Source organism: Sphaerodactylus townsendi, linkage group LG13, assembly GCF_021028975.2.
Source record: "Sphaerodactylus townsendi isolate TG3544 linkage group LG13, MPM_Stown_v2.3, whole genome shotgun sequence".
Classification (NCBI taxonomy): domain Eukaryota; kingdom Metazoa; phylum Chordata; class Lepidosauria; order Squamata; family Sphaerodactylidae; genus Sphaerodactylus; species Sphaerodactylus townsendi.
Genome location: NC_059437.1, coordinates 52,610,057 through 52,636,760, shown reverse-complemented (window position 1 = coordinate 52,636,760; position 26,704 = coordinate 52,610,057). Strand labels below are relative to the sequence as shown.

Genomic DNA, 26,704 nt, shown 5'->3' with positions numbered 1-26,704 from the left:
TAGTAGTAGTAGTAGTAGTAGTAGTAGTAGTAGTAGTAGTAGTAGTAGTAGTAGTAGTAGTAGTAGTGGTGGTGGTGGTGGTGGTGGTGGTAGTGGTAGTAGTAGTGGTGGTGGTGGTGGTGGTAGTAGTAGTGGTGGTAGTAGTAGTAGTAGTAGTAGTAGTAGTAGTGGTGGTGGTGGTGGTGGTGGTGGTGGTGGTGGTAGTAGTAGTAGTGGTAGTAGTGGTAGTAGTGGTGGTTTATTTTAAGTAATGGAAGCATCATAGTATGCTTAATAGTATCATAATAATATCATAATAATGTCAAATGTTAGAAACGAAAGATGATCTGAGGGAGGGGAAAGGCAGGCAGTAGTTTCCAACTGTCAGGGAAGTAAAGGTGATCTCTGACAGAGCTTCTCCGCCCATCGACCGTCTCCTTTCCTGTCCTCACTGCCAGAGCTGAGTTTCAGCAAAGCAGTCAATTCCGATCTTTTCCTGTGGCTCAAGCCAACAGCCTCCGGCAGCAATGCAAACTCCAGGGAAATTCGGGCCTTTGCCGTGGCTATTCTTAGGGGGAGATCGCATTACACCTCCTCCTCCCGGTGTGCGTTGGCTGAGCAGATACAGGAGAGCTTTCAAAGCAAGAGATTACAGAATATACCTTTCCCGCTCACGCCTGCTTCACAGATACCTGCCTCTGACTAGAGCCGTGCGAACTGCCGGCAAGGTCCAACTTTGAAAGAACGCGAGTCCTACCAGTGGTGGGATCCAAAAATTTTAGTAACAGGTTCTCATGGTGGTGGGATTCAAATTGTGGCGTAGCGCCAATGGAGCTGGGCGGGGCACAATGGGGGCGTGGTCGGGCATTCTGGGGGTGGGGCATTCCTGGGCGGGGCTGTGGCAAGGACACAGCCGCTGCGCCGGTCCCTGGGCGGGAAACGAATGCACGTAGGCGCAGGCTGCCACGCACGCCGGTGCACCTCCGGCTAGACTGTTTCGAGCTCTGCGCGCTACTGCTGAGAGGAGGGGCGTAACTAAGGCAAAAATCACGTGGCAAAATCACCCATTAGTAACCCCCACCTGAGTCCTACCAATCGGGACTGGGCCCAGTCCAGCACATCCTCTGGCCTCCGAGAGCTTCCAGCACAAAACTGGTAAGGCCCTTTCCTAAGTGGGATAAAGTGTGCCATTGTTACTTTTCTCGTGGTCAGGGCAGCGGTTCCCAAACTTCCGCTAGCCGAGGCACGGTTTTGTTTCCGAGATTGATTGGGAGGCCCGCTCCATGTTCATCCCCACAACGGGTTTCCTTTTAGACCTAAGGACAAGGGATGCAGAGCAGACACAGAAGAAGGCGCTCCTCTATGTGGGTCAGTGCTTGGAAGAACACCTCCAGGACGCAAAGAGGGAAGGAACGGCCTTCTCCCAGGCCAGATCATTCTGCATCAAGTCTCGGCTGAATGAGCTAATCACACAAGCAGCGGCATCACACTCTCTTCCCCCAAGAAACACTGAACAGGACAGCACAACAGACTCATGCAGAGTTGCGGCGGGTAGCTGCCTCAGAAGGCGGGTGTTTTGGGTCACGGGAGCCTTTCCAAAGCACTCGTCAAGACAAGCCTGCATTCCTTTTGCATTGCGGACAGTTTAAGAATTCCTGAGCTAGAGACAGCTACGCAAAGGTATTTTTAAAAAACGAAAACATGACCCTTTCACAAAAAAGGACGGCACAAAGAATGTAAGAGAAGCCCGGCGGAAGCAAATCTGAAGTACATCTTGACTGGCTTGTGGTTTCTCACAGAGGCGACAGAGATGCTTGCGGAGCGGCACAAGCAGCACAATCTTGGAAACAAGAGGGCAACAGGCAGGGGTGTACCGCCCATAGGACCACGAGGACACCCACGTCCCTGGGAGCACGCCCTTGGGTCATGTGGGGGGGTGCCGGATGGGTCCCCACACCTGGCCTCCCCAGTGCCGTGGCAACCTAGCCAGTGCCTGGCAGCTCCCCGCATGCTGGAGCAGCAGTGGCGTAATGGTTAAGAGCAGGTGCATTCTAATCTGGAGGAACCGGGTTTGATTCCCAGCAGCTCTGCCGCCTGAGCTGTGGAGGCTTCTCTGGGGAATTCAGATTAGCCTGTGCACTCCCACACACGCCAGCTGGGTGACCTTGGGCTAGTCACAGCTTCTCGGAGCTCTCTGGGCCTCACCTCCCTCACAGGGTGTTTGTTGAGAGGGGGGAAGGGCAAGGAGATTGTAAGCCCCTTTGAGTCTCCTGCAGGAGAGAAAGCGGGGATATAAATCCAAACTCTTCTTCTTCTTCTTCTTCTTCTGGGGCGCTGCTTGCCAGCGTCCAAGGCCGGGCTCAGCCGCATGGCGGGGGGACCTCTCCTCTCCCCCGCTTGGGGATCATGCGGACAGGAGCCCCACCCCGTTTGAGCTGCCCCCCCTGAGTCCCCCCTGTTGTCTGCCAAGTTAAGCGAGGGCTGGGGGGGCGGGGAGCCGGTCAGGACCCCGGCGCCATTTAGGTCCTGTACACCACTGGCAACAGGCCTCCCCTGCAATGTGCCTAAGACAGGGGTCCGCAACCTGCGGCTCTCCAGATGTTCATGGACTACAAATCCCATGCTGGCAGGGGCTGATGGGAATTGTAGTCCATTAACATCTGGAGAGCCGCAGGTTGCAGACCCCTGGCCTAAGAGCTTTTAGCAAACACGAACAATCGCTACCTTTGCAAGAAAAGCGACAGCGTGGGCTTTTACCTCTGTTTTGCAAGCGGGACACGCATTCTAATGCCTTCCCCCATTTGTTAAAAAAGCCCTTTCTGCAAGAGGCAACTTAGCAGAGGAACAGAGAAAGGTTATATATTCCCCACTGCCATGCTGGCTTTCTACTTGCAGAGGATTTTATCTATTTTTTTTTCACTCATGGCCCAAAGCTGTAGCATCTGTCCTCAGACGCTACCACAGCATCCTGTGGTATGCAAAACCCTATCATTCGAGATTAAAGAAATAAATGGTTCATCAAAACATTCACAACCCCTCCAGTCTTTCCCCTCCATCAAAGTGGGCTGATAAAACAGCAAGCAAGGACAGCTCAGAAGACACTGTAATCACAAGCACGTTCCATTCTCGAAGCAGGCTAAAAAAAATTAACCCAAATACAAGCGGCGCTCCTTGGGCACCCTCCCAAACATCCCTGCACCCCCGCAAGTTTGTCACGTTAGGTGTCCTCATCCAGAAAGCTGTTTTTCAGAGATTATTCATTCAATAGTGTGTTGTGGGTTTTCCAGGCCATGTTCCAGCAGCATTGTCTTCTGACATTTCACCTGCATCTGTGGCCGGCATCTTCAGAGAAAAACCCACAACACACTGGTGATTCCGGCTGTGAAAGCCTTCGACAATACATTATTTATTCACTTTATTTATTTGGGTTGCCACCCCAGCAGCGGCGGCAGCGGCGGCAGCGGCGGCGGCAGGAGGAGGAGGAGGAGGAGAAGAAGAAGAAGAAGAAGAAGAGGAGGAGTTTGGATTTATATCCCCCCTTTCTCTCCTGCAGGAGACTCAAAGGGGCTGACAATCTCCTTGCCCTTCCCCCCTCACAACAAACACCCTGTGAGGCGGGTGGGGCTGAGAGAGCTCCGAGAAGCTGTGACTAGCCCAAGGTCACCCAGCTGGCGTGTGTGGGAGTGCACAGGCCAATCTGAATTCCCCAGATAAGCCTCCACAGCTCAGGCAGCAGAGCTGGGAATCAAACCCGGTTCCTCCAGGTTAGATACATGAGCTCTTAACCTCCTACGCCACTGCTGCCCATGACTAGGTGGGTAGCCTTCAGTGGAACCACTAGGAGGACTGAACTTGGAGCACAGGTTCAGGCTTTGGGGGGCCAGTCTGTTACATACGGGGACCACCTTTAAAAGCAACGCTTCCCCCAGCAGCTTCAATTGAGCTCAGAAGCAAGTGGGTGGCAGGGGCATCCCCAGAACAAGCGAAACACACGAACAAACAGGCTCTCCACAAACAATCGCTGAATTGGTGTATTCTGGACAAACTGACATTTCTCAATTGTCTTCTTCGGGCAGACCGGTGAAGACCACGATGTAGTAGTCCAGCCTCAAGGTTACAGGAACATGGATCAGCCTGGGAGTGAATCCGGAGCACCTTCCTTATGAGGAGAGGCTGCAGCGTTTGGGACTCTTTAGTTTGGAGAGGAGACGTCTGAGGGGGGAATATGATTGAAGTCTATAAAATTATGCATGGGGTAGAAAATGTTGACAGAGAGAAATTTTTCTCTCTTTCTCACAATACTAGAACCAGGGGGCATTCATTGAAAATGCTGGGGGGAAGAATTAGGACTAATCAAAGGAAACACTTCTTCACGCAACGTGTGATTGGTGTTTGGAACATGCTGCCACCGGAGGTGGTGATGGCCACTCACCTGGATAGCTTTAAAAGGGGCTTGGACAGATTTATGGAGGAGAAGTCGGTCTATGGCTACCAATCTTGATCCTCCTTGATCTGAGATTGCAAATGCCTTAGCAGACCAGGTGCTCAGGAGCAGCAGCAGCAGCAGAAGGCCCTTGCTTTCACCTCCTGCACGTGAGCTCCCAAAGGCACCTGGTGGGCCACTGCGAGTAGCAGAGTGCTGGACTAGATGGACTCTGGTCTGATCCAGCTGGCTAGTTCTTATGTTCTTTGTGCAAAGCACGGAGTCTGCCGTCCTTTCCTCTCCTTTGCGATGCCTGATTTCAAGTCTGCCAGACAGGGACTCTGCGGATCGACTGAGCTTGGACTTGTGGGGGAAGAACTTAATGAATTACCATATCAGACGCTCATCTCTTCTTTCTTTCCAAGGTCTGTGTGATGCGTCTGCCTTTTCCTCCACTCACTCACACACACACACACACACTCCCTCCCCCACTTCTCCCCAATTTCCAGCAGCCCCCCACCCCCACCCACCCACCACAAGCCTCTTTTTGCTGAAGCAAAGAAACTTTATCATCACATCAGCCGCGGCTGCGAACCCTCAGCCAACTCCGAATGATGAACTGCTTGAGACATTTCGTCCCTCCGAGCCTCAAAAGCAGAAAACACAAGACGTGAGAATTAGATGGAAGGATGGCCGCCCCCCCTTCTCTTCTCTTCTGGAGCGAGGGAGGGAGGAAACATAAGCCAGGAGGGCAAAGTCTCTGCCCTTCTTGATGTGCAATCCTGCCCTGACATTTGAAAGGAAGAGGAGAAACAGAAAGCAAAGCCAAAAAAAAAAAGAAAGAAAAGAAAAGAATTAACTGGCGTGGATTGGCTCCTACTTACATTTTAATGTTTTCATGGTACTGCCTGGTGTCAGACGGCTGGTTGTATAGAGGCTGAAATTAAAAAAAAAAAAAAAGCATTAAAGCATCAGAGGCAGACGGAAGCGCCGACAACAAGTTGCCCCCGTCGCTATTAGCTCCTGCATCCCGCGCAGCGAGCCTGCATCTCGATGCCCTGGAGGTTCTGAGCCGAAATGTTGGGTCATCCTTCCTAATAATTCATCCCCTCCGACGCGGGATTCCTGCTCTGTTCCTCTCCTTTCCCCCAGGAACCGCTCGCTTAAGTCTACAGCGCAGCCAAGAGCTCGCTGTTCCAAAGCAAGCTCGTTCGGAGAGAAGCAATTTGCAACGTAATTCCTCTACGGTCCATGTGCCACAAAGCAGAACACGGTGAATGCAGTGGGAGGGTGGGGTGGGGGGGTGGGAGGACCGGTTGTTATTCACTTTATTGTACGATATAAAAGCAGCACACCTGGAGAGAGGTTACGCGAGGCCCAATACATCTCTCGGCATCAGTCAAACTGTTTGGCCAGACTTGGCCTCTGGTTCTGTGTAATTTTACCTGGGGATCAGTCCCAGGGACTTCAATAGGGCTCACTATCAAGTAAGGTGTGCACAGGGTCATCGGAACGATTACCTTCCCGCAGAACTACAAAGCAAAGCCTGCCTTTTCTTGAACGGCCCAGAAATCAGAGCAAAGATGCTAGAAACGTCAATCCTCTTTCTTTTCGGTAAGGACTGAGATTCTTTCAAACAGCCGTGCGATGGACGCCCGTTCCTCTGAGCCAACCCAAACTTCGTGCTCTGATCCATCTGCCCCCCCCCCAACATTAAAACAATTGGGCTGCTATCTATCTATCTATCTATCTATCTATCTATCTATCTATCTATCTATCTATCTATCTATCTATCTATCTATCTATCTATCTATCTATCTATCTATCTATCTATCTATCTATCTTTATTCATTCATTCATTCATTCATTCATTCATTCAATTTTTATACCGCCCCATCCCCGAAGGGCTCTGGGCGGTGCACAGTACAATAACCACCATGTATAAAGTAAAACAGCTAAAACCATTAAAAGCAGCGATAAAAATGAAACTAATCTATCTATCTATCTATCATCTATCTATCTTCTATCTTCTATCATCTATCTTCTATCATCTATCCATCCATCCATCCATCCATCCATCCATCCATCCATCCATCCATCCATCCATCCATCCATCCATCCATCCATCCATCCATCCATCCATCCATCCATCCATCCATCCATCCATCCATCCATCCATCCACCTATCTATCTATCTATCTGGCTTGATAAGCCGCCCAACCCCCGAAGGGCTTTGGGCGGTGTACAATGAGACATAAGACAGATACAATATAAGGTCTCATAAATACAATATAGCGATAAAACATTAAAATTCATTAAAATACATTATAGCAGCAATTCCAAAAATTACAGATAAAAATACACGCACAGATGCATGCACAGATGGCGCCCAACCCAAAGGCCAGGAGGGCCTACTGGTTAAGAGTGGCGAGCTCTAATCTTGTGAACTGGGTTTAGTTTCTCACTCGTCCACACGAGTGGCGGACTCTAATCTGGAGGACGGGGTTTGATTCCCCGCTCCTCCGCGTGAAGCCTTCTGGGTGACCTTGGGACAGTCACAGTTCTCTCAGAACTCTCTCGGTCCCACCTACCTCACCAAGTGTCTGTTGCGGGGAGGGGAAGGGAAAGGAGCTTGTAAGCTGATTTTGCAACACCTTAAAGGTAGAGAAAAGTGGAGGGTTCTGGACACCTGAAGACTTGCTCACTATTTTGAGATGACTCAGCAGCTAGAATAGTCCAGATTAGCCCCACCTCACCTGAGCTTGGAAGCCAAGCAGGATCAACACATGGCTGGCCACCAAGGAAGACCCCAGCTGCATGAGGTGGAATTTCACGTGTTTGCCACGAGCCAACAGAACACTTTATCCTTTCCTAAAAGGTATACAACGGTGTGTGTATAAGGGGGAGGGCGGTGTCCTACAAAGACTGACAGCAGGGATGTTTAACTCTGGACTTCCAGATGTTTGTGGCAGCATGGTCAATGGTATGGCCAATGGCCACGCTGGCAGGGCCCGATGGGAACCGTAGTCCATGAAGATCCAGAGTTGGAAACTCCTGAACTACATTCTTTGTCTGTTTGGGGGGGAAGATATAACCGCAAGCACAGCAGACCCAGTACCAAATTTCTCAGTTCTGCACTTCCTTCTGAAAGATATAGTAATGGTCTAAAACAGTGATGGCGAACCTTTTTGAGACCGAGTGCCCAAATTGCAACCCAAAACCCACTTATTTATCACAAAGTGCCAACACGGCAATTTAACCTGAATACTGAGGTTTTAGTTTAGAAAAAATGGTTGGCTCCGAGGCGCACGTTACTCGGGAGTAAGCTTGGTGAAGCAACCGTGCAACACTTCGAATGGGCGAATCACAACCCTAGGAGGGTTTACTCAGAAGCAAGCCCCATTGCCAGCAACCGAGCTTACTCCCAGGTAAAGGATCGTGCCCAGACTAGCCTAGATGTGTGTGTGGTGGGGTGATTTTCTGCCCCCCCCCCCACGATGAACTCTGTGCACGTGTGCCCACAGAAAGGGCTCTGAGTGCCACCTCTGCCACCCGTGCCATAGGTTCGCCATCACTGGTCTGAAAGAACAGGAAGTTTCCACCTTCTGTGATTTTGGGAGAAAGTACAAGAGAAAGATGAAAAGTAAACAGCGGCCAAGTCTACCTCTGTACCCTCTCCCCCATGCCACGGGGATTCAGTCTCTCTGCTTGACAATGTGGCTGGAATCCATGGGTCGAAAGGACCTCTGCAGGTGAACGCGGAGACTGAAAATCCACTCACGCAGACAGAGTGGGGTTCCTGGGCTCCACGGCTTGACTCACGGTAAGGAAATGCCTCGCGTCGCAATCAATTCAGGCCCACCGCCACCCGTTACCAAGCGGTGAGCAAGAGCACAAAATCCCCTTCTGATTGCGACATGCTGTCCGTGCACGAGGCCTCTCCGGTAAAGAGAAGGAGGCCCCCGTACCGGAGGCCCCCATAACCACGCCAATCCACAGCGAGGCCTCCTCCAGATAACAGCAATGTTCAGCCTATGAATCATTCACTGAAAGGATGGCTCACTGGGGCTGTTTTCGGGTGACTAAGGCAGACGGAGCCCTCTGTGGTTACACCGGTCAGGAAGAGGAAGAACGGTTTCTGTGCCTCCTGAATCAGTGGCAAACTGGCGCCACTGCAGTCTGGGGCAGCTAAGGTGAAAATGCAGAAATGGGTTTGCTGGACGGCGGGTGTCCCAAGGGCCCCATTAAGCCCCAACTGCAAACAGGCAGCAAAGCTGTTCTTTGACAGTCTTACTCCTGGATACAGGGAGAAGGATCCATGTTTAAGTGACTCTAGTTCTGGGGGACAAAACACCCTGCCTGCAGCAGCAGCAGCAGGAGCAGCAGCAGCAGAGGAGGAGGAGGAGGAGGAGGAGGAGGAGGAGGAGGAGGAGGAGGAGGAGGAGGAGTTTGGATTTATATCCCCTCTTTCTCTCCTGCAGGAGACTCAAAGGGGCTTACAATCTCCTTGCCCTTCCCCCCTCACAACAAACACCCTGTGAGGTGGGTGGGGCTGAGAGAGCTCCGAAGAACTGTGACTAGCACAAGGTCACCCAGCTGGCGTGTGTGGGCGTGCACAGGCTAATCTGAATTCCCCAGATAAAGCTCCACAGCTCTGGCGGCAGAGCTGGGAATCAAACCCGGTTCCTCCAGATTAGATACACGAGCTCTTAACCTCCTACGTCACTGCTGCTCCTGCAAGCAAGTCATGGAAAAGCAGCAAGTCAGGGAGAAACACTGCCGCCCGGTTTTCTTCTCCCCAGCGATACTGCTTTCTGCGAATGGTTGAAGGATTTCACGGCCGGAATCGACTAGCTGTCTGCATCTATGGCTGGCATCTTCAGGGGGAAGTCGTGGTCAGATGTGTTTCTCTCCACAGATGCAGGCGAAACATTAGGAGCAAAACCAACCAGACCGCGGTCACACCACCTGGAAAACCCACAACAGCCATTTCTATTTTCTCTCTCTGGGGAATTATTACTTGCTGGAGGTGGTGGAGTTTGGGTGACAGAAGATTTCAAGAATCCTGATACAGAAAAACTTGCTCCTGGAAGAAGGGGGAGAGTATCAATTCTGGATCAAGCTGATCTGAGGAGCGGGGGTGATTTTGATTGCTGTTTTAATTGTTATATTTTATTCCTGATGTTTTATTGGCCCCTTCTGCACATGCAAAATAATGCATTTTCAATCCACTATCACTGCACTGTGCAGCTGGATTTTACTGTGCGGAATAGCAAAATCCACTTGCAAACAACTGTGAAAGTAGATTGAGAGTGCATTATTCTGCATGTGGGGAAGGGGCCATTGTGGGTTTTATGGGTTTTTTAAAATCTTTGTAAGTCATCTAGAAATGAATAAAATATAACAATGAAAACAGCGATAAAAATCACATTAAAACAGCTTACAAGCTCCCTGCCACAACGGACACCTTGTGAGGTAGGTGGGACTGAGAGAGTTCTGAGAGAACCGTGACTAGCCCAAGATTACCCATCAGGCTTCATGTGGAGGAGCAGGGAAAACCAGTCCAGGTCACCAGATAAAAGTCCGCCAGTCATGTGGCGGAGTGGGGAATCGAAGAAGAAGAAGAAGAAGAAGGAGGAGGAGGAGGAGGAGGAGGAGGAGGAGGAGGAGGAGGAGGAGTTTGGATTTATATCCCCCTTTCTCTCCTGTAGGAGACTCAAAGGGACTGACAATCTCCTTTCCCAATCTCCTTTCCCAATCTCCTTTCCCAATCTCCTTTCCCAATCTCACAACAAACACCCTGTGAGGTAGGTGGGGCTGAGAGAGCTCCGAGAAGCTGTGACTAGCCCAAGGCCACCCAGCTGGCATGTGCGGGAGTGCCCAGGCCAATCTGAATCCCCCAGATAAGCCTCCACAACTCGAGCGGCAGAGCTGGGAATCAAACCCGGTTCCTCCAGATCAGCGTGCACCTGCTCTTAGCCACTACGCCACTGCTGCTATAATCACCCAAATTCCACAGCTAGGAGAATTCGATTCTGCAACTTGTGTGCGATTTATGCACACTTATCGACAGCGGTGGCGCTTGGGGCTGCCTGGGGCGTTGGAGGCCCGCTCTCCGCCATGCTTCAGAGCTTTCTCCACAGCCTCCTTCTCAGCAGCTTCCAGTCCCCTGTGCCGTCTTCAGGACCAGAAGCTCAGCAAGACTATTCAAGCTGCCACGTTCGGCAGCAGATGCCAAATTTCTGCTCTCGAACAAAGGCACACGTCGAATTCACAAAGCCCCCTTTATAAATGTGAGTGACTAACTCTGGCGCTTGGTTTTTACAGGTGGACATGCCGGGAGCGAAAGACATCCTGTGACAACCTAACCCAACCTCGCTGCTGCTGCTGGCATCAAATGAAAGATGTTGTTGCTCTGGAGAGACCCGGAAGAAAACCAGCAAGCCGACGGCGTGCAGTATTGGCATTTAATTCTGAGAGGATGTAAGTGCTAGAGGACTGAAAGGGAACCAAGTCCTTCTAGGTGAAAACAATTTAATTGTGGACAACAGGTCAGCACAGCTTTAACAAAAAGAAACAAAAAAACAACCCCACCACCCTCTCGTTCTCCCAGTACATGCTGTTCTCCCAGAGAGCCACGTCACCCTCACACAGTTAACAAGAGATGCTATGGGTGTGTTTTCTTCCCCCCCTTTTTTTTACACAGGATTAAGAGCCACAGGATTAAACTGTTTACACGGCCAGGGGCGAAACTTTTAAAAATGGCACCGGGGTTTGCCTCCCACAACCTGCGCCCCCTCCCTGGTCTTGTCCATGCCCCCAATCTCTTGCTGGCCTCGGTACACTCGGCTTGAACAGCGCCCAGCACAAGTGCCCAACTCATCCCCCCCTCCCAACTAGGCTCCTGTATTCTTTAAAAAGAGGGCAACTTAGCAGTAAAGTTCTGAAAGAGCCCAGCCCACAGGTCCCCTTTGACCGAGTTCCCAGCAAGAACAAGAGAGGGAAGAGGCAAAGGAGGTTGAGGGACACGGGGTCTTGGGGTCTTCCACACACCACACGGCAAGCCTCCCCCCACCCCCCCAGCATGCCAGCAGGGTGTCTCAAAGCCAAGGGAAATCTTGTCTCTACAGATGTGTCTGGAGAGAGTTTACCGGCTTCTGCTGAACATGTTGGCTGCCCTCCAAAGTGCCAAGGCTGAGAGATGGGGAGAGCAGAGGGAGGGACAGAAATAAAAGAAAGAAGAAGAAATGGAAATGGATGTCCTTCCCCGCCCATATATGGTGTATATATTAGGGCAGACCTGGGCATTATATGGCCCGCGGGCCACATCCGGCCCGCCGGATGACCCTGACTGGCCCCCCTGCCGTGCTGGGGAGCGAGGCGTCTTTGAAAGCCCCGCAGAAGCCGGTTGCCTTGGCTGCTGGCTTCTGCGGGGCTTTCAAAAGCGCCTTGCCCCCCTGCCTTTTGGCCTGGCCCTCCACAATATTTTCTGTTTCTTATGCGGCCCCGTAGAAAAAATAATTGCCCACCCCTGTATTAGGGTGTTGTGGGTTTTTCAGGTCATATGGCCGTGTTCCAGTAGTATTTTCTCCTGACATGTCGCATGCAGGCAAAACGTCAGGGGTAAATGCTTCTGGAATAAGGCCATACGACCTGGAAAACCGACAATTCCGGCCGTGAAAGCCTTTGACAATGCTTTGTGTGTGTGTGTGTGTGTGTGCGTGTGTGTGCGCGCGTGCGTGTGTATATATATATAAAATATTTATTTAAAATATTGTTATGTCACCTTTCTACCTTCCAGGGTCCGCAAAGAGGCACAAGTAAAAATATTAGAATGACGAAAAGCAACATTTAAAACAATCAAATAATTTAATAGAAACACAGACAAATAATACTAGAACTCGCAAAGAGGGGCAATAACAATTGTTGCAAGGGGTATGTTGGACAAACAAAAAAGTATTTGCCTGCTGCTGGCAAAAGGAATGACAGAGGGAGACAGACGACTGTGCTCGGGAGAGGGAGTTCCAGACTTACCAGCTCCACCTGAGGTCCCAGAGTCTCCAAGATCCCAGGAGCGCCTCAGTTTTTTTTTTTCTGTGGCAGACAACACAATGCTGGGGCAGAGAAAGAGAGAATGAAATTATTGCTTGCAGCTTGAACCACAGTTGTGTCCCTTCGAGATTCGCCCACCTGGTCCTGCTGAAACTTCCCCCCAACGAGGCAACAGATTCAAGGTTCCGAACTCCCTCCTCCCAGCTGTACCACAGCAAGTGTGCGTGGCTGTCAAGTGGAAAAGCGGAAGGAAGGAAGGAAGGAAGGAAGGAAGGAAGGAAGGAAGGAAGGAAGGAAGGAAGGAAGGAAGGAAGGAAGGAAGGAAGGGCTGAAGGGAGGAAGGAAGGGAGGGAGGGAGGGAGGGAGGGAGGGAGGGAGGGGAGGGGGAGGAGGAAGGAAGGAAGGAAGGAGGGAAGGAAGGAAGGAAGGGAGGGAGGGAGGGAGGGAGGGAAGGGAGGGGGAGGGAGGGAGGGAGGGAAGGAAGGAGGGGGGGAGGGGGGGAGGGGAGGAAGGAAGGAAGGAGGGAGGGAGGGGGGAGGGAGGGAGGAGGAGGAAGGAAGGGAGGAGGAGGAAGGAGGGAGGGAGGGAGGGAGGGAGGAAGGGAGGGAGGGAGGGAGGAAGGAAGGAAGGAAGGAAGGAAGGAAGGAAGGAAGGAAGGAAGGAAGGAAGGAAGGAGGGAAGGAGGGAAGGAAGGAAGGAAGGAAGGAAGGAAGGAAGGAAGGAAGGAAGGAAGGAAGGAAGGAAGGAAGGAAGGAAGGAAGGAAGGAAGGAAGGAAGGAAGGAAGGAAGGAAGGAAGGAAGGAAGGAAGGAAGGAAGGAAGGAAGGAAGGAAGGAAGGAAGGAAGGAAGGAAGGAAGGAAGGAAGGAAGGAAGGAAGGAAGGAAGGAAGGAAGGAAGGAAGGAAGGAAGGAAGAATATATTGTCGAAGGCTTTCACAGCCGGACTCAACTGGTTGTTGTGGGCTTTCCGGGCTGTGTGGCTGCGGTCCAGTAGATTCATTCCTAACGTTTCGCCTGCACAGTGTGTAACAGACTTCCCTCTGGGATACACCTCTGAAGATGCCAGCCACAGATGCAGGCAAAACATTAGGAACAAGATCTACCAAATCACGGCCACGCAGCCCGGAAAACCCACAACAACTAAAGAAAGGAGACTTTTTCAAAACCTTTGCTGATAGCAGCAAAGAAAAGAAACCAAAAGAAAGGTCAGGATGACCTCTGCTTGTGGTAGCTGGCAGATCTCTCATCTCCTGCAGAAAGAAGTTCATTCTCTCTCTGTCTCTCTCTGTAGCAAACAAAAACATTCGCGGTATGTGGATGTCCTACGATTACTTCACTGGCTGCCCCAGAGAGGAGAAACGTGAGGAGATGCTGCATCTCTGGACCTCTTTTTCTCCAGGAAAAGCTTCTGGAACAGGAAATTATCTATCAGCTCCTCCACCCTCAGGCTGTCCCCTGCGACTCTCCCCCTACGCCAGTGGTGGTGAACCTATGGCACGGGTGCCAGAGGTGGCACTCAGAGCCCTCTCTGTGGGCACGCATGCACAGAGTTCATCATGTGGGGGGAATTGCCCCCACCACACACACACATCTAGGCTGGCCTGGGCTGCTGGACTTGATGTGCCTGTGTAACCCCCATGCTCAGAATGGGTTGACCCACAAAGGGGTGGAGACTCAAAGCAGCAGAAGGCTGCAGAGCTCATAGTTTGGAGGAGACAAGGCTACCAGACTCAGACCTTGGTTGTACCCTGTTTCCCCGAATATAAGACATCCCCGAAAAATAAGACGTAGTAGAGGTTTTGCTGAAGTGCGAAATATAAGGCATCCCCCGAAAGTAAGACATAGCAAAGTTTTTGTTTGGAAGCATGCCCGACAAACAGAACACAGGAAAAATAAGACATCCCCTGAAAATAAGACATAGCACATCTTTGGGAGCAAAAATTAATATAAGACACTGTCTTATATTCGGGGAAACACGGTATAAGCCCTTAACATCTTGTTAAGGTAACTGCAATGTTGTTGGGAACTATTGGGAAGGTAGTTGTTTATTTTTGCTATGTTGTAAATGTTGGAGTTTATTGTTTCAGGGTTTCTTTTTGTGGTTGTAATGGGTGAGAGTTCTCCTGGAAACCTTCACCATGTTGAATCCTGTTCATCCAGCCCTTGGAGTCTTCAGGAGCCAACCCACTTGCAAAGAAGAATTGGACTTGGCAGTATCAGCAGACTGTAAATATAAGGACTTGAAAATGCAATCTGAACAGGACCTTGAAGTGTGACATTAAATGTTGATGTTTGATGTTATATGTTAAGAAAGTAAACCATTTTGTTTTTTAAAATTTGTTGTTGCAAACTCATTCCAAGTATTGCCCCACAGAACCCACAGAAAGAGGTTACACCTGCACCTCAGCGACCAGGGAGGACTCGGCTGGCAGGCCTGGTGCCTGTGCTCCAGGTGGCTGCTGCCGGGGGGGGGGGGGCAGAGGTGGCAGAGATGCTAGAGAGGCACAGAGCGGTGCATGTGGGACTTGCTGGAGGCTACAGCAGGCTGGCCCCTGCTCGAGGGGGTCATTCAGGTTAAATTGCCGCGCTGGCACTTTGCGATAAATAAGTGGGTTTTGGGTTGCAATTTGGGCACTTGGTCTCGGAAAGGTTCGCCATCACTGCCCTACGCTCTCTCTCCAGACTAGAATGTGCCCCATGGAAACCTCTGCAAACGATGCCCACCCTGTGCCCGCACAAGGTTAAGGACACACGTCTAGAGGACTGGAAAGAGGCCTCAGCGTCCTTGCAGCAAGACTCAGAACAAAAGATGACCTTTCTGCTGAAGGGAGACCGCGACAGCAATGGGGACGAACTGCACCATACATTCACTCTGCTTTACATTGAAGCCGCAGCAAGCCGGGAAAGGAGGAGAAGAGCAGAAGCAGGCCAACGCTGGAGACGAGGACGGAATAAGAAGGCGGGATCTAGAGCAGCCAGGGAAAGGGGCACGCGGCCAAAACTGCCAAATGGGGATTAGCTACTCTGTCCACCCCACTGACCTCTTCAATGGATTGCTACAGAGCAGTCAAGGAATGGGGCCTCTGCCTTCCCCACAGAAGTCTCCTCACTGGGGGATTCTTCTTATGAAGAAGGAGGAGGAGTTTGGATTTATATCCCCCCTTTTTCTCCTATAAGGAGACTCAAGGTGGCTTACAAGCTCCCCGCCCCCCTACAAACAAATACCCTGTGAGGTGAGTGGGGCTGAGAGAGCTCCCAAGAACTGTGACTAACCCAAGGTCATCCAGCTGGCATGTGTTGGGAGTGCACAAGCTAATCTGGTTCACCAGATAAGCCTCCACAGCTCAAGTGGCAGAGCGGGGACTCAAACCCGGTTCTCCACAGAGTGCACTTGCTCTTAACCATTACACCACATTGGTTTATCTGCACTATAACCAAAGTGGAGCTGCAGGCAGTGTCGAAGCGGCCTGGAGAGACACAGGTTGAAATCCCCACTCAGCTTGCGTTAAGTGACCTCGGCCAAGTCACCTCTGCACCTTGCCTATCTTTCAGGGTTGTTGTGAGGACAAAATAGGGATTACACATCCCACAGTAAACTGCCTGGATGAAGGATGGGATAAAAATGCAATAGATGATGCATGGTACAGAACCACGAGCACCATAGTTAATAGTCATATAGGCAGTGGTGGGATCCAAAAATTTTAGTAACAGGTTCCCATGGTAGTAGGATTCAAACAGTGGCGTAGCGCTGGGGCGGGGCGGGGCACAACAGGGGTGTGGCCGGGCATTCTGGGGGCGGGGCATTAATAATTTCTCTGTTACTGTAAAAAATGTCTTTGTTAGTGTAAAAAAAAAGTTCCTAATTTCCAGCTGGTATCTTTCTGTCCATAATTAAAATTCATTATGGCAAGTCCTATCGTCTACTGCCAACAGAAACAACGACTTCTCCTCTAATTGACTGCCTGTCAAATACTTAATACTTTCAAATACTTAATTTTGTTTCTAGAAATCAAAAGAAGGATACTTTCCTTAAACAAGGAACTTTACCATATTTCTAAAACAGGTTTTTAAAACAGCCCAACAGGGAGAATTATCTCCCATTTTCTACCTTCGCTAACCAGCCACATAGGAAACAACAGGACTTTGTGATTTTTGGACCTAATGGAATTTCTAACGGAAAAGCAGACCCAATTAGTAACCCCCTCTCGGCACACACAAATAATTAGTAACCCACTCTCGGGAACTGGTGAGAACCTGCTGGATCCCACCTCTGCATATAGGGTTTGTGCAGGGCTTCAATATAAACTATCCTCAGGGTACGCAGCGATGAACTACAATATTCTGAAATAAGTACACGAATGTACAAGATAGCATTTCACACATCAGTTGCGGTTTCAAAATAAGCCCAAAAGGTGTTTATTTTGAAACAGCAACTGATGCATGAAATGCTATCTTGTACATTCGTGTACTTATTTCAAAATTGATCATAAATGGATGAAATTCTGTATATCATACTATGTAAACTATTCTTTATGAAACTGTTTATTTCCCATTGTGGTTAAAATTACCCACGTTGTTGTGGTTTAAGCCACTGGATACAGACTGCATGACTGCCATATCTTGGGTGTGTCCGTCCCGTTTTCTAATACAAAATGACTAATACAAAATGACTAATGACACCTGATGCGGGCAGGTCTCCAGCGCTTCATTTCTAGGGGGGAAACAGCGCAGGAAGTCAAGTTTTTTGGGAAATTCCACCCACTCTGAGGTCACATCCCTTTCCTCTGCGCTCCGTGGCTGCTCAGGAGCACCTTCGTATTCTGGTTCCAGGGATGAACTTCGGGAAACAACTGCATGAAGTGAACTAGGTGGGAATCGAGGCTTTGGTGAAACAGACGGAAAACTGCTGCGCTGCTAGCTGGAATGAGGCTTGAATGTGTTTTGCAGCCAGCGAAGCCACCCAGTGGCTGGGCCACGTTTCAGCAGCATCAGCCTGAGAGCCACAGGACAGTGCGGCTGAATAACTGGTTAGTCAGGGAGCCCCGTTGCAACCACAAAAGGAGATCTCGACAGGTGGGTGGGGAGACCGTCTCGGAGTTCTGTTGTTTCCTGTATTTATTTTTTTTAAAAAAATAATTTTCTTTTCTTTTAACTTTTACAAAGGAATTGTGTATATGTATGGTACTAAAAGATAGGACTACAGCTACTGTTGCACTCTGGCTATAACTAGTTTTTCAAATACGTATATCTATATACATGAGTTTATATCATGGTTCACATTTTTTATATTTCATTAGTTATAAATACTCTTATCTGTTATAATTGTTAAAAATAAGTTGAACTTACCTGTTGGATGTTGTTGACAAGAAATGACTGTATTTATAACTAATGAAATATAAAAAATATGAAAAATGATATAAACTCATGCATATAGATATACGTATTGGAAAAATTAGTTATAGCCAGAGTGCAACAGTAGCTGTAGCCTTGGTACTAAAAGATAAAATATGTTGATATTGCACAATATTATACATACATTTTATCGGGGACGGAGTGAGGGGGAACTGCCCCTGTGGCATGCGGGCGCCCGCCCCTGCCCCGGAACGCACCCTCCACAGCCTAGCCGTGCCCCTGCCGCAGTGGCTCCAGGCGCTATGTTGGCGCTACACCACTGCATTTTATGCATTTATGAGTTTCTAAACATTTTCCGTGTCGTCTGTTTGCCTTCAGGGGTCTCTTGAAATTTCTGCAAAACTCCCCCCAAATTTCAGTTTAATTTCTTCTGTTGACTCACAATATCCCAAAACCGCAATGGGGAAAGTCGCGGTATGAAAGGCATAACTGTACTCATAAGCATCACTGCTGGAATCTAAGCACACAGCCCATAACAGAGGTCTAATTTCCGTTGCGTGCTCTCTCAGCAATCAGAACACCGTCGGCTTGTGTGCAAAACAGTACTCGTACACGCCTGCCAATCAAAATAAAAAGACGTCCTTGAAAAGAGTCTGGGATTTCTTTCCTCCGCAGGCGTGGGGATTTTCCTGCAAGGAACAATGTGCCACAGTGGAGATTTCCTGCTGGATCCAGCAAGACGGGAAAGGGTGTTGATCGGCTGGGACGACCCTCCCCGCCCCCCCCCCCATGGTTTCAGAGGCTGCCTCCCTCCAGCCAGCAGTCCTAGTGGTGCAGGAAGCAATTCTGACACAGAAGGCTGTGGGGGGATATGATTGAAGTCTATAAAGTTATGCATGGGGTAGAAAATGTTGACAGAAAGAAATGTTTCTCTCTTTCTCACAATACTAGAACCAGGGGGCATCCACTGAAAATGCTGGGGGGAAGAATTAGGACTCATAAAAGGAAACACTTCACGCAACGTGTGATTGGTGTTTGGAATATGCTGCCACAGGAGGTGGTGATGGCCACTAACCTGGATAGCTTTAAAAGGGGCTTGGATAGATTTATGGAGGAGAAGTCGCTCTGTGGCTACCAATCTTGATCCTCCTTGATCTGAGATTGCAAATGCCTTAGCAGACCAGGTGCTCAGCAGCAGCAGCAGCAGCAGAAGGCCATTGCTTTCACATCCTGCACGTGAGCTCCCAAAGGCACCTTGTGGGCCACTGCGAGTAGCAGAGAGCTGGACTAGATGGACTCTGGTCTGATCCAGCTGGCTTGTTCTTATGTTCTTAAGGCTCTTGATCCGCAGCAGTCCACAGAGCATCACAGTGGGCTTGGATGAGAAAGACGCCAAAGGTCGGACCAGGTTACATAACAGCCGTGCAAGTCGACTCCAGAAGTGTAATAAAAAGCTATTTTAAAAAGTAGTTCGTGGCTGATGAAGAGCCCCACCCGCTCTCCAGAAGTTCATCCGTTTTAAATGGCAACGTGAAAAAAATAACAACAACGTGCCACAGCGAATGACCTAATGTGCTGGAATCTACACAACTTTACAGTCTGTGCTTGTAACTCTTCTGCTGTCACAAGAGGGCCGGGGATTTGCTTTAAAAATATTAAGTGCTTTCAAATTCTTTAATCGTTTCAGAAGAGATTCTGAAACTGTATCCCTCGGGGGAAGCTTCCTGGAACACAAAGTCCCTGCAAACTAGGACAGTTCACAATGCCTGCCGTCGTCTCTTTTCATCCAGTGGCCAAAGCAGACAGGGGGTCGGACTGGAGGCATGGAGCTCTGGGTTCCAATCCCACCGTAGGCATTTATGTCCTTTATCCTCGGCTCAGCGGCAAGCTCTCTGTCCTATGGGGCACGATCTTCATGCCTTTTAGCTACAGACACAGACAGCCTTTCCCCTGAACTTCTGCTCTTTACGCTGCGCTTTCTCTGTTGGGTGCCTGGGTGCTGCTGTCTTTGTGGATTTAATTTTCTGGTTTTTGTACTGTTGCTGGATTTTTAAAGAAATTGTTCGGGTGTCAGTTTTAGCTGTTTTTCTGTCTTTGTTGCTGCTTCCTAATTCTTGTTTGTAAAAGCAGTTTCTGTCTTATTCGTTTGTGGCCTTAATTGTTTGTTGCTGCTTTCTAACTCTTGTTTGTAAAAACTTGAAAAAAAAAGCCCCACAACTTGCCTGTGCCTTATTTTATTACCAGAAATGCAGGATAAGAGTTTCCTTCAATAAAATACAATATAATCTTAAGGAGGGAAATTAAAATGCAGGGCATCAATTCTCTAAATGAATAGAAACTTGGCTAGAGGAGGGGGAAGAAGTTGACAGGACTGGTATTTCAAATTGATGGTTCCGCCTTGGATTTTGCGGGTGGGGGGAACCTAGAGCAGTGGTGGCGAACCTATGGCACGGGTGCCAGAGGTGGCACTCAGAGCCCTCTCTGTGGGCACACGCAAACAGAGCGCCCCCCGCCACACACATCTAGGCTGGCCTGTGCCACTGGGCTCAAATATTAGCATTAAACCTAAGACTTGGGGAAGCAGTGTAGGTAACCCTGTTAAGTGCGGTTAAACCCCACTGATTTTCATGTGAAGAACTAAAGCCCCATCCTGGGAGTAAGCTCGGTTGCTGGCAATGGGGCTTGCTTCTGAGTAAACCCTCCTAGGGTCGCGATTCACCCGTATGGAAGAGTGGCACGGTTGCTTCAAAGCAAAGCCACCGACTACCACCAAGCTTACTCCTGAGTAATGCACGCCTCGGAGTCAACCATTTTTTCAAAACTTAAACCTCAGAATTCAGGTTAAATTGTGCGTTGGCGCTTAGCGATAAATAAGTGGGTTTTGGGTTGCAATTTGGGCACTCGGTCTCAAAAAGGTTTGCCATCACTGACCTAGAGAGTTAATTCCTGTCCTGTTCTCTCAACATCATTTCCAATCCAGGAACGCAAAAAAAAGTTCCTAAACGGGAGAAGGGGGACACCCTGCCATCAAAATCCAAGAACATCTTGGATAAAGCATAAGTTTCCTCCCAGGATTACCAGCAATCTGGTCCCCTGAGTCATTCGAGCGCTTCAGGGCTTGCCAGAAAGGTTAGTCTTTTGCAAGCCAAGACAGAAGATGAGGAAGCAAGAGTTATTTTCAGAAAGCAGAGAAGGGGGGGGGGGGGAGGGGAGGGGTTTTTCCTGGAGTTCTTCCAGTCCCCATTCCACAGAATCAGCCACTGAACCATGCTCTGAATTTTTATTTATAGCACCTCTCTGCCAGGCTTCGCCAGCCTCCAAAGCATAAGTATTATCCACGCAGGCTAAGACTTGCTCCACATGGATGGAGGCAGACAAATCTCTTAAGACAGGTAGGATACCCACATGGACAGGGCCCCTAAGGTAACTCCTCCCGCCTCTGAAATCAGCTCGCTGAGAAGTAAGAACAAGTCACGTGAGCTCTGGCTTGGGATAAAGGGCAGGTGCGGGCATTCAGCTACAGCTGCGCAGAAACTGCCACCCCAAGTACCTTATCGGTATTCTTAACACTGGCATTTTCACTTATTTATATTAATATTATCTTTATTGCAAGGTTAACATAAAGAAAATTCAAAAACATATATTATAGTAGCATTTAAAGAAGTCACAGATATTTCTAGTTACGTAATCTTAGACAATAGCGAATGTAATTCTTTATCTACAATGGAAGAAGGGAAGTTTAGCTGATTATTAAATCACTAGAATAGGAGAAACAGGAAAAAAGAGAAATGCCATCATAATATTCATGTAATATATACAAATCTGCCCGGATCTATCAGTCCCGAGCCCCAAAAATACCCTTATTGGTATTTTCCCAGGGTTTTTTTCATCCCTCCAAAGGTGCCCATTTAAAGGGATCCAAAAAGCGATTCCAAATCACGCCCCCAAAATTCAGCATGATTCATGCAGCTTCAGACCCACCACCAACTCTGCTACCTTATCGGCATTTTTCCAGGGTTTTTTTCATCACCCCAAAAGGTGACAGTTTAAAGCATGGGTCTGCAACCTGCAGCTCTCCAGATGTTCAGGAACTACAATTCCCATCAGCCCCTGGCCATGCTGACAGGAGCTGATAGGAATCAAGCACGTAGGTAAGGGGGGGGGGGGGTTTCTCGGGTTTGAAAACCCCCCCATTCATGTCCGAAGCTCCGCCCACCCGTTTGTGGGTTTTTAAAACATGTTTAGTGTTTTTCGGTTTTTGGCCTGCAGGGGGCGCATTGTTTGGGCTAGCTAGCAGCACCAAACTTTCAGGGATTGTTTGGTGGACTCTCCTGATGATACCACCCAGGTTTGGTGAGGTTTGGTTCCGGGGATTCAAAGTTATGGACTCCCAAAGGGGGTGCCCCCATCCTCCATTGTTTCCAATGGGAGCTAATAGAAGATGGGGGCTACTCCTTTGAGGGTCCATAACTTTGGACACCCTGAACTAAATTTCACTAAACCTGGGTGGTATCATCAGGAGAGTCTCTTACTGATACCACATAGGTTTTGTGAAGTTTGGTCCAGGGGGTCCAAAGCTATGGACTCCCAAAGGGGGTGCCCCATCCTCCATTGTTTCCAATGGGAGGTAATAGGAGATGGGGCTACACCTTTGAGGATCCATAACTTTGGACCCCCTGAATCAAACTTCACCAAAACTGGGTGGTATCATTAGGAGAGTCTCCTAAAGATACCCTAAAAGTTTGGTGTTGGTAGCTTAACAATTGCACCCCTGACAGCAGGCACCCCCCAAATTTCCTTTTAAATTCACCCCCTTCGGCATGGATTTAAAGGGAGAATCTGAGGTCCTCAGTTTAGAAGAAGAAGAAGAAGAAGAGTTTGGATTTATATCCCCCTTTCTCTCCTGTAGGGGACTCAAAGTCTCCTGTAGGAGACTCAATCTCCTTGCCCTTCCCCGCTCACAACAAACACCCTGTGAGGTGGGTGGGACTGAGAGAGCTCTGAAAAGCTGTGACTAGCCCAAGGTCACCCAGCTGGCATGTGTGGGAGTGCACAGGCTAATCTGAATTCCCCAGATAAGCCTCCACAGCTCAGGCGGCAGAGCAGGGAATCAAACCCGGTTCCTCCAGATTAGAAAGCACCTGCTCTTAACCACTACGCCACATTGAAAGTGATGCTGTTTCACGGGGGGGGGGGGGTAACCCACCCCCAAACAGCATCACTTTCAATGTTATTTAACTGGGGACCCCAGATTCTCCCGTTAAGGTGGATTTAAAAGGAGAATTTGGGCTCTCCAGTTTAAACAACATTGAAAGTGATGCTGTTTGGGGGTGGTATCTAGCATCACAGCGGCTGCCCGGGGGGCAGGGCGGGGGGGACTCAGATTTTGCACCGGGCTCCATTTTCCCTCTACGCCTCTTCCCAGAGGGGAGGGCAGAAGGAACTGCCGGCTGGGAGCCCAGCTGGTGGGGGGCAGGGGAGAGCAGGGCGGGCGGGGGAGTCTGCCGTCCCTGGCCTTGGAGAGCTGCTTTTATAAGCGCTAGGCCATGGGCAGGGCTTGGGGAGGTGTGGCCACGCCCTAGGGGCGGGTGGGGGTGTGGCCCCACCCCGAACCCCCCCCATAAAAAATCTATACCTACGTCCCTGATGGGAATTGTAGTTCCTGAACATCTGGAGAGCCGCAGGTTGCAGACCCATGCTTTAAAGGGATCCGAAAAGCAGATCCCAAACCATACCGAAAAAATTCAGCATGATTCAAGCCACGCCAGACCCACCACCAACTCTGCTACCTGCCAGCTCCACGTGGAAGCAGATGGCCTGTTGCTTCCCAGCTCCACGTAGACCTCACAACAGAAGGAATTTTTCGGGTTCGGGTCAAATAGACCCTAAAATTTTCAAACCACTCAAAGAAATCTACACTGAGATCAAAATCACGACGAAAAGGGGGGAATATCTGAGCACAAAGAGAGGCAGCGGGCCCAGCCAGCCACAGTTCGAGAAAAAATTGTGAGCGGTTCGTTCACATCTGTATTTTGCTGTTTCAAATATAGTCGGTCTGAAGAGTGATTGTGGCTAATCTGCAAGGTTTTCTCATCTCAATCGAGAGTGCGGGAGATACCTTTTTAGATGTCTTTTCAGCGACGGTTTTACATTCTTTCAATTCCTTCCACTGTTCTCCCCTGCAACCCCTTTGATTGGTGATAAGATCCACCTCACAATTAAGTGCCTTCCGCTCCTGGCAGGTATACTCTACAGTTTGAGCCACAAGTAGCAATAAATTAAAACGTTCAAATGTTTCTTTTGAAGCAGCTCCATCTTCCCCTCCAATGTTTAAAGTATCAGAGGGTCGGTTCTTTAACCACATTAATCACAGGACTTCGTGATTTACACCCTCCACATCGTTATCTTTATCCTTATCATCTATTAATGCCGTGAAACGACATGCCACGTCAATCTTTATTTAATAGCCTTTTAGGCCATTCAAATTAAGGCAATAACAAATCAATAAATTGAAACGCACACATTTTAAGCCAATCTAATAAACGAAGGAAAGACCAAAACCTGAAAAGCTGAGAAATTTGGATTATAATGTAGCCTTTATGCTAGGACAGTGATGGCGAACCTTTTTGAGACCAAGTGCCCAAATTGCAACCCAAAACTCACTTATTTATCGCAAGGTGCCAACTCACTCACTTATTTATCGCAAGGTGCCAACACGGCAATTTAACCTGGATACTGAGGTTTTAGTTTAGAAAAAACGGTTGGCTCCAAGGCATGCGTTACTCGGGAGTAAGCTTGGTAGTAGTCGGTGGCTTTGGTTTGAAGCAACCGTGCAACTCTTCCGACAGGTGAATCATGATTCTAGGAGGGTTTACTCAGAAGCAAGCCCCACTGCCAGCAACTGAGCTTACTCTCTGGTAAAGAATCGCGCTTTAGTTCTTCGCATGAAAATCAGTGGGGTTTAACAGCGCTTAACAGGGTTACCTACACTGCTTCCCCAAAACTAGGTCTTAGGTTTAACGCTAATAATCGAGTCCAGTGGCCCAGGCCAGCCTAGATGTGTGTATGTGGGGGCACTCTGTTTGCGTGTGCCCACAGAGAGGGCTCTGAGTGCCACCTCTGGCACCCGTACCATAGGTTCGCCACCACTGTGCTAGAACCTTTCTGTAATCTAAGTTTAGACGAGAGAAACGTGACCGTGGCTACCTTGAGCCGTGAAACGATTTGTAACAGGGATAGCCTGCAAAACATTTCACTGCAGGTCTAGGACTGAGAAATGGGCACTGACGGCTCCAGCCTTGGCCCAGAAACAGAAGGCAAGGGTCTTTGGCTTACGTGCAAATGCACTATTAAAGATGGTAAATAAATCAGCAACCTTGGAGGCAGCGCCGCTTCCGAACCACATGTGCCAGCTGGCTTAGCCATCTCAGCAGGCCGTAAATAGGAATCTCACCCTCCCACCCCAGTCCAAGGGAAAGAACAGTTGGGAACGGCTTGGAACGGGACGCGGAAGAGGAGGAAAGCAAAACAGTCTTGAATGAGAATAGGCATCTTCACGGTGAAGAATTCTAGAACAGAGGCAGCAAGGCTCGAGACGGGGATGTTTGGGGGACCCTTCTTTCCCCCGGCTTCCTGTCCAACAGGAAAGTTACCAGCAACGGTCGGGAGGGCAAACCCTTCACTCCACACGCAAAGGCAAGATCGCCCACTCGGGCAGGAAGCAGAAGGCAAAAAGCTGCAAGGCCTACGGAACATCCAGTTGTGCTTGGCTGCAAATAATAATGATAATCAAGGCCTACACCCGACAGCTGACTGTGGCTGCAGGGGTGAGCCCCGCGAACCCAGCAGAGCCTCAGACAGAGCGCAGGAATGCCTGTGCCATCTGTGCCCTTCTGGGCGCACACACTCACCTGTCACAAGACCCCCATGAGTCATAGGTCATGAGATGCCTGACTCACTGTCACAAGGTGTCCCGGACAAAGGGGTACAAACCCCCAGGTATGGATTAGGCCCAGATGGGAACGTTTCCTCTCTCACGTACGCAGCCCCATGAGTCATGTACTGTACTATATTCTCCCGCTCTCCCGCCTCCCGACCCGCCTCTGGGCAAACCCTAATAAAAGGTGCCAGGGACCAAACCACGGCAGAGTAGTCAGATCCACGGATCACGCTTCCTGCCACTGGCTCTCTCCACCGGATGATATTGCTGCGTCTCGCCTCTTCCTTGCGACCCTCGCGGGCTGACTTCATGCGGCTCCAGAGCAAAGCATCTGCTTTGCATGCAAAAACCCCCACGTTCAATCCCCAGAACCTCCAGTTAAATGTGCTGGCAGCGGCTACCAAGTAAGACTGTGCCGGAGACTCGCTGCCAGTCAGGGGACAAGACCTTGAACAAAACCGGCTCCGATTCTCTGCAAGGCAACTTCATGTATTCTCACCTGGAATATTGTGTACAGTTCTGGGCACTGCAATTCAGGAAGGATATTGACAAGCTGGAATGGGTCCAGAGGAGGGCAACCAAAATGGACAAATGGTCTGGAATCCATGCCCTCTGAAGAGAGGCTCAGGGAGCTGGGGATGTTTAGTCTGGAGAAGCGAAGGTTAAGGGGGGACATGATAGTTATGTTTAAATATTTGAAGGGATTCCATGTCAAAGAGGGAGCAAACTTGTTTTCTGCTGCCTCAGAGACGAGGACACAGAGTAATAGATTCAAGGTGCAGGAAAAGAGATCCCACCTAAACATCAGGAAGGACTTCCTGACACAAAGGGCTGTTGGACAGTGGAATGCACTAGCTCAGAGTTCGGTGGAGTCTCCTTCTTTGGAGGTTTTGAAGGTTTTGGAGGTTTTGAAACAGAGTCTGGATGAACATACGTTGTGTGTGTTGATTGTGTGTTCCT

At 49.4% G+C, this 26,704-nt stretch overlaps 1 protein-coding gene across 1 annotated transcript in view; it reads right to left on the bottom strand.

The window, feature by feature from the left end:
- NCOR2 (nuclear receptor corepressor 2) overlaps positions 1-26,704 on the bottom strand; it is a 343,452-nt gene that overhangs the window by 141,459 nt on the left and 175,289 nt on the right. The window contains 2 exon segments of the mRNA XM_048513864.1: positions 5,287-5,339; positions 12,437-12,496. Coding sequence (XP_048369821.1) covers positions 5,287-5,339; positions 12,437-12,496 — 113 coding nt within the window.